The sequence below is a fragment of the Geospiza fortis genome, unplaced genomic scaffold (assembly GCF_000277835.1).
Source record: "Geospiza fortis unplaced genomic scaffold, GeoFor_1.0 scaffold41, whole genome shotgun sequence".
In the NCBI taxonomy this organism is placed as follows: domain Eukaryota; kingdom Metazoa; phylum Chordata; class Aves; order Passeriformes; family Thraupidae; genus Geospiza; species Geospiza fortis.
The window spans coordinates 12,058,588-12,067,064 of record NW_005054299.1 but is presented as its reverse complement, the minus strand read 5'-3'; the positions used below and the strand labels follow the sequence as shown (position 1 = coordinate 12,067,064).

The 8,477-nt window shown below is 37.4% G+C and overlaps 1 protein-coding gene across 1 annotated transcript in view; it reads right to left on the bottom strand.

Annotated features, from left to right (window-relative positions):
• Positions 1-1,455: 1,455 nt before the first annotated feature.
• GLO1 (glyoxalase I) overlaps positions 1,456-8,477 on the bottom strand; it is an 8,932-nt gene continuing 1,910 nt past the window's right edge. Inside the window, exons 2-6 of the mRNA XM_005416210.2 lie at positions 7,629-7,733; positions 6,342-6,482; positions 5,488-5,555; positions 4,502-4,591; positions 1,456-2,626 (exon numbers count right to left, since the gene is read on the bottom strand). Coding sequence (XP_005416267.2) covers positions 2,538-2,626; positions 4,502-4,591; positions 5,488-5,555; positions 6,342-6,482; positions 7,629-7,733 — 493 coding nt within the window. The 3' untranslated portion in view covers positions 1,456-2,537. The remainder of the gene's footprint in view (positions 2,627-4,501; positions 4,592-5,487; positions 5,556-6,341; positions 6,483-7,628; positions 7,734-8,477) is intronic.

Genomic DNA, 8,477 nt, shown 5'->3' with positions numbered 1-8,477 from the left:
TGGTGTTTAACCTTCCCCGCCACCAGCCCGCTGCTCCTTGGCTGCGCCCAAAAGCCCTGTTTCCTTGGTAGCGGCGTGCGTAGCTCCTGCCCTCCGGTGCGTGTCCTGCTTTCCTGCGTCAGGAAAGCTTCTCCCAGCGGGAATGGGGAATGTGGGCCTGTCGCTATGTAACCGTGCGAGTGACTTCTGCCGCACTGCATGAAGCTAAATTTAAGCCCTCCGAGAGGCAAAGCACTACACGCTATTTAATGCCATGCTTTATTTAGAAGAAAGGAAGCCTTTCTTGGAAGAAGCAAAAATAGCGGCCCGTAATCAGTGAGAACATGAAACAGTTTCAGAAATTTTCTACATCTAAAATATTTTAAAAACGTTGCAGGTTAAAAGACTTACCATTAAGTGTTTTTCTTTAGTAGTTTATTCATGGATTTCCTATTTGCGAATACTGGTTTAAATTAGTTCTAGTATGACAAGCAGCAGTACCTTTTTTCTCAAAAAAACCCAAACCCACACCTTGCCCACTTCGTGATGCTTCTGTAACTAGTTTGTAGATGCCAGTGGATTTTTACTAGTTTCCTCTTTACTACATCAAAATCTATCATATCTACACTTTGTCAAGCATATAAAAAACCAAGGGTCACTACAAGATTAGCCAACATGCTTAAAGTAAATTTTGATTGCTAAGCAGAGAAGCTTTTGCATAGCCGGCTCTTACTTATGTACTTATGCACTGGACCACGATAGGAAAAATGTGTGATAATGTCTTTCCAAACAATTCCATGGGCAGGGTATGGGTGTTAATGTCTTTGAAGTAGTTCCTAATGTCTCTACTAACTTCAAGCCATAGGTTTGTTAGACCCCAGAAATTTGACTCCTGAAACAGACAAATGGGTCCACACACAAGCCTGAGATTCTGAACTTTGGGGGAAAATGACAGATTTAAGGAGGAAGTATGTGGTAGGCAGTTCAGGAAGGTTGTACCTTCCTAGATCCTCAGCCAGTGGGAAAAGGAGGAGGGCAACATGCGGCTGGGAGTTTGTAACAGAGGTGTGCCCCAATGAACTCTCCCCCTTTATTTGAATAAACTTGCAGGACTCCTCTTGTCTCCTTTGTGGACACTGGCTTTCCACAGTGTGGCTTTTCTGCTCACATGGGGGCTTTTCAGGGTCCTTCCACCATCTGGGACCAACATATGACAGGAGGAGCTGGAGTCAAGCCTCACTCAGTTTTTAGGTGACCAAATACCTTTGGCACTGGATATTGATTGGGTTGCCAAGACTGTCCAGGAGACAGAGAGATGAACCAGTGAAGTCTGTGAAGAGTCCACAGGAAAGGACCACTGGGAATTTCACTGCTGAGTACAGTGATTCAAAAGAGAATCCTCAAAGCAAAACAGCGAGCCTATCAGTCATCTAGAATTCAACAATAAGCAAAGCAACATATCATCATGCTTTTAAATGTTTTGTAGTTTTCACCAATGCTTTATTGAGAAGTGAACTGCAATGCCTTTACACTATTCATTAGCCTTTGGTTACACTACACATTAGTTGGTAGCCACATTACTGAAGAAGTTAGGTGCTATTCAAACCAGAGTAAGACAAGGCAGAGGGTTTTATAGTTTGTGTAACGCATGGAAATGCTACATGTTTTCCTGCTGCTCACAGGTGTGTACCATCACTTGTTTTGGGAGGGCAGATCAAATGGCTAGTAGTAGGAAACTGTTGTTTCAGATACTCTTTTTCATTAATTTCCTAAGGCAGAATATACAGACCATTTAAGTCAAATATAGCCCCAGGCTTCTACTGAAACAAAAATTATAAGCAAGTTCTTCCTAGTGTTGAAAGAGACAAGGGTTACTGTGAGTTAGCAACTAGGAGACCTCTTCTCTTGGCTGTCATCAGCTGTCAGAAGCTGAGCTGAAAGACTGAATTCTTTCTGCTGTACAGATGTATTCTCTCTGTAAAATTTCTTTTTGAAAGACTGCTTAAGGCTGCTCCTTAAAAGAGTTTTGCTTGGAATAATGTAAGTACGATTATGACTTTTCTAAGTATGCTACTACTCCAGTCAAAATTAGCCTGATATTTTATTTTCTAGTATACAAGATAGGATATGAAGTCTTCAGGATCTTTTGACTTCATAAAAAAATACACTGAAGTTTCTTTTTGCCGTCTCATTGATGCTCATCAGTAGTAACACAGGAGTTGTTGTCATTGCTAGTTTAAATCTAATCGGTGTGAAATGCAGTGAGCTTCTGGTCATGTATCTTTTGACAGTGTTTATTGAAATATTAACATAATCAATGTTCAAAAGGAGAATCTGTTTAAGTGCTCTTCCAGAAAGTGATTGAGTATTCCTAACTGGAAACAATTTGCAGTGACATCACAGGACAAGAGAAAAGGAATCCAAGTGAGGTCCCAGGGATAGTTTTGGAGGAGACTCTGAACATGACTGATTCCTCTCTATTAAGCAAATTCCACAAACACAGATTTTCTCCAGCAGTCTGAAAGTGGGTCTCTCTTATACAATATACTTCACTAGCACTAAGTGAGAGTCACCATGTGGTTAGGATTCAAAATTTCAATCCAGTAGCCATCAGGATCCTGAACAAATGCAAGTCCTTTCATTTTACCTATTAGGGAAAAAAAAAGATAAAATTAAGACTACATGACTGGCTCTAAATGTCAAATATGACTACTTTGAAAAACATTTTTTTCCCTTCTGCATGAGAATTAGTTCAAATTTAGATGGATAATTCTAAAAACATCCAGATTGGCTTTTAATCAGCATGAGATCTTTGTATGCAAAACTGTCAATCCTACTCTCAATAAAGCTGTAGTTAAAAGTCACTTTGGAATTCCATCTTTTGTTGATTGAAGTTTTTGCCCCTTTAAGTGTTCATCCTTGAAATTCAGAAAGGTATTTTTGTGCTCTGGGGATGTTTTGATATATTTTCTTGAGCTGGCTTTGCAGGTATAAAATCCCGTGTTCCTCTGCCCTGTTCATCTCCCATCATTCCCGACTCCACACTGAAATTTTACCATAACATTTTTACCTCTGATGTGGTTTACAGTACACTTCTGCATCACTTCATAAAGCAAACAAATGCAGGACAGGATTGTTATAAATTTTACTGTTGGAAAACATATTATTCCTTAAAACAGGGTCCCCAAAAGTTGTTTTCAACAGTAGATCAGGATAGCACAGCTTAACATGTTATACTGAAAGTGTTAACCATACACTTGTTGTTATACTTACTCCATTAAGTTATTTACTGTAACAGACCCAGCCTAGCTCTTAATATATTCTAGTCACAAAAACAACTCAGAAAATCGATGTTTGATCAGTAAGGCAGGAAAGTAAACCCCAAGCTTGATCTCCCAGCTGCTCTGCAAACAATGTAAAGCCCAAAACTTCCTCCTCCTCCTTGGCATTTGCTTCATCAATTTTGTTTCTGAATTTTAAGAGCTTTTGTTCTGCTCCCACCCCTTGTCTGCTTCAGGGGTTCTGATTCTCTCCATATACAGTCTAAGCTTGTACTTCTATGTACTTTCGTTCCTACCACTGCACAGCTCTAAGTCAGCCACTCTCATTTCAAGCCTCTCACAGTTTAACAGACAAATTAAAAAAGGTTCAGAAACTCTAAAATGCTAGAAATACCAACATCTATTCTTAATTCAAGAAATCAAGTTGTTTTCAGCTATATTTCTTATTTTGCTTCAGCTGAGAACACAGTGAATAAGATGAAAATCACTTAAATCTCTTTTCAATTACTAGTATTACATGTCTGTTTTTGAATGCATCAGTTCTAAAAATCTCATGAGGTCTTTTTATGAAATAGAATCCAGCTGAAAAATGCAAGACTTCTCACCACTTCTGAATTTTGCAATATTTTCACATACACATTCTGTGCTTATATGCTATCTAGACATTTGTGCTATACATTATTCAAGTCAATTATGATACAAACTAATGGGGCTATTCCTACCAAAGCTGAAAAAACCAGTTAAAAATATAATAACTAGTAGGTTGTATAGTAGGTGTTAGGTGGATTTACATGAAAATAGCCAGAAAAGTCAAGAATGACTCAGTTTAAATGGGAAGGAATTGTTTTCTGAGTTATTTTCCTAAGCAGATTGTTATTCCTTGTTATTTCCAAGCAGATGTGCCATGTAAATTTGATCCATGTTACAGTAAATTCTGTAACAACTCTAGGCAGCAGTATACATGACATGTAAACTATGACATCAAGAGAGAATGTGAATTTTACTGAAGGCCAGGCTGCATACAGAAAGCATGTAGTAGACTGATGTATTATTGTTACTGAGATGAATCTATTGCCAGTTTTGCCCACTCTAAAAGGCAGTGCAGGAGTAACTGGTTCTAGAAACCTCTAAGCAGTGGCAACTCCTAGCAACACATTACCTAGCTTTCCAGGAAGATCTCATAGACAGAATATATTAAAACAAAAACAAAAAATTTACTTGCATTTCTGATCAAGACTTACCATCATCTGGTTTCTTCACAAATTTCACTCCTAGGTCTTCAAACCTCTTACAAGCTTTATAGACATCAGGAACAGCAATTCCAATGTGTCCTGTGCAAGAAGGTAAAAAGAGTGAAGTGCATTATAAATATTGCTGAGTGTTCTGTGGAAGTTAGTTTAGTATTTCATGCTGTAGTTCACATAAACTATGACTATATTTAAGAACAAACTCCAGGAAGAGCATTTTGGGTATTAACATTATTCTTCTTCAAACAGTTGTCTTCTGATAATGCCTTTTAAATATGAATGATAGAGTTGAAGTATCTTGTGCTGTTTAGACAAGAACTTTATTTAGAATAGGAAACAACAAGATTTTCAATCAAACTGTTATATCAGCATGTTCTTCCTTGAAGCAGACCTCCATAACAGGATTTTGTTGTATTTGCTTTGTTTGACAGCACATGGAGTTTATCATTAATGCTGTTTTTGCAGAGACTGACACTAGTGCTATGCAAGGACTGAGCTTACAAATCACTTCAGAAGCTTTAAATGTCAAGTGGCTGGACCAAGTGTGAAAACTTATTTCACAGCAGTGACCTTTCAAGCACTCAAGAGTATCAAATCAAGCCACACAAATAATATCCTCAGTGCTACAGATGAATTGTCATCCTACCTTAAAATCATTAACTAGTGGATTATACAGCAGAAATCCAAGATTAAATCAGTTTAAGCACCAGGATAATCTAATACACAACCACAACTGATGTTCTTCACTCAGTAGTTACAATTAGCATGTGTTTGCTTGCCAAAGGGTTAGATTCTTGATAAAGAGTGTAACTGTGGCTCATTACTCTAAAACACATTGCTTCATTTATTTTCATCATCATTCACAGTATACATGTTGAAAGAAGAGAGATAAAGGATGAAAGGCAAGTTCCCTACTTTCTAACAGTTAGTACATTTTATTTCAAAACTTAAAAACTATAAACACAAGACTAAAGACCTACCAAATCCTCGGGGATCTGAATTGCCATTGTGGTAAGACTGACTGTCATCGTTTTCAGTCCCCCAGTTGCTGTAAGAAGCAATTATTACATATTGAAGAAAAGCATTAAAATGAACTAATCCTAAATGTTCAGTTTCCCTGGGGAGGCTAAGTTGTTTCTTCTAAAAAACCAGAGAATTTCAGCTGTTGGCTTGCATTCATTAAACTACAGAGATCTTCCCTAGTCATGGACTCCAGGGATGGTCTTGGGACTACTCCAGCCACGTTCACATTCCTTCACTATTATTTAGGCTCTACATTTGAATGAGTCAGGAATACTCCTGTCTCATTAAGCTTTGGGAGGTTTTGCTGCACAAATCAGTTGAGCTACCCATCACTGGGGAACAGCAAATGAGGGTAGCAGGTCGTGCAGTTAAGTAAGACAGCATCTGGGAGATTGTGTCTGCACAATTATAATGATTAGTAGCATTAACCGAATTGTCCTGTTTACAGGAAGCACATGTTTTGACTTAATACCTCTTTAGATTAGATTCCAAAAGCAATAGTTACCCATTATTAGGATACTTTGGGGATCCAAAGAAAGGTCCCTAAATTACTTACCCAGATGGCATGCATATAAAATATATCAAGTACTGTTTCATATTAGTCTTCACCTAGTAGTTTGAAAGAGCTCTGAAAGAGGAAGATTAACCTTTCCAAGTATCCAATCTCGGATATATTCTAAGTTTGTATGACAGTGAAGATGTATCGACAGTAATGATCAAATTTTTTATTCAATCTAATGAGATTTACACTTATCCAATACTGTTTAATGACTGTTAGCAAAGTGTCATCTCTCCTTATGTAAATACTTACTGTGTCAGTTCAAGTGTAGCTTTTCTAGAGAAGGTCCAAGGTGTTCTCTCAGCTTTATCTTTCGGGATATCGTTTTTATCTTCATACCCCAGGAAATAGAGTGAGAACTTCATAGTAGGAAAGTCAAATTTTTGAAGCAGTCTAAAGGGAAACAATTATTTTGAAATAGTAACTTAAAAGGGTAGTCAGGCAGCTTGCAAATAAACCAAGATGCTTCTCCTATAGAAAAGTTATTTCCATGAATTTTTGTTCTTCTATAATCCACACTTTAATATAGCTACATTTTAAACTATCAAATAAAAATACCCCAGAACATATTACCAACCTACAAAATTTAAAAGAATCAGATGTTTAAAAACGAAATTACCAGTAACTGAATAGAAAAGTCAGCACAAAGGCTTGGATCTTCAGATTGTCACGCTGTTACTTGACTGTGTTTTCACAGGAAAACCTTTAACCACTTTAAAATTTCACCAAGGAATAAAAAGATCTACTTTGAATCTTACTTATTCTAGAGAGCTCACTGGTACCAAAGTTTAAGAACACAGCAAACATACCTTTAGATGAAATACATTCACAGTTTCAATAGCTAGCTATAATGATAAAATCCCTTTCAGATGTGACAATTTAATCAATTAAAAATACATGAAGCATACATTTTTATGTAGGACATTTAATTGGAACAAGTAGGCATGCAAAATTAATCTTATTTCTTTTTTACAAAGTATTTAATTTTCATTTTCACACATTTTCACTACAGTGGAAGTAATTTATTTTACTTTAGTGTGGACTCATTTCAAGATGTTTAAAAACATAACTCAAATGCTAAGAATGCACAAAAAGCCCCAGCATACACGTGTTAAGCTACTGCATGGCATCGGCCTCTCAAAAGCCCTCTCCAAAAGACTGAGCCTGGACTTTGTCTTCATCCTTTATTGACTTATTCTCATGTGATTGGAGGCAGTCATAAGCCTCCTCATTATAAGCACAGTCATAAAAGTTACCAGTTAGCTGCAGGCTCAGTGAAGAGGAAGTAAGCAAGTTGTACCCTGATAATTTAATGACCTATTTAAGAAAAAAAGAAATTTCTAGTCAAGGCCAGTATTAATTCATTTGCAGCTTAGGCATCTACAGCTTACTGCCAGACCATCCAACTAAGCATCAGCTGATGGGACAGCATTGTTTATGTAGTTAGACCAATTAATATAATTGGATCCAAAAAAATAGTTATTTTCAGAAGAACAGAAAAAAACTCCAAACTTATCACAGCATACAAATTCTACTCACGTCATTCCAAGTATCCTTGTATAAAAATCCAGTGATTTCTTAGGATCCTTTACTCTTAACATTGTCTGCTGAAATATAAAATCCTGTGGGGAAAGAAGGTTTATACTTTATACATCAACCAGAATTGAATTATGGGTATTAACAAAGATGCCAATTAGTAATGACTCTAAAACCAGGAGGCTCAGAAGTAACAAAGATAATTACTTCAAGTGTAAATAAAATATTTTGTTCTGATTCTATACATACAAATTTGTGTTAAATAAATACATCTTTGTAATGTTTAAAACAAATAAACAATCCCATGAGTGGTATCATTCAATATGTATTATCAGATGCATCAAAACAGAGTATCCTTATATTTATTATTCTGTAGCATACATGAACAACTTCACACACAAGTGCAACAGACACATGAATATTCAATATTAAGCCTCCTAGATCCCTGAGCTCATTATTTTTATTATTTCATGGCACAGGTATTGAACTTCAGTCAAGCTTGATTCTATCTTGGCAGCAAAACTGGCCAACAACTCCGTAAGGATATTTTCTTGAAGCCCCAAGGTAACTATATACCAAGAGGCTTGTGAACGACCAAGTGGATAAAAAGTGAGTGGTATAATAGTTGACAGAGGTAACGGGGAAAAAAAAGAAATTAAGAATTCAAGTACAATGTTCTCCTAATAAAAAGTTTAAAGGTTTGGGGTTTTTTGACGTATTTTTGTGTGCCACCCGGGAGCGCCGGAGCGCTCGCTCAGAGCCAGGACAGCCGCGGGCCCGGCCGAGAGCGCTCCGCGGGCTTCAGCGGCTCACAGGGCCGGGCCGGCCCGGCTCCGCCCCCCCCCCCCCCCC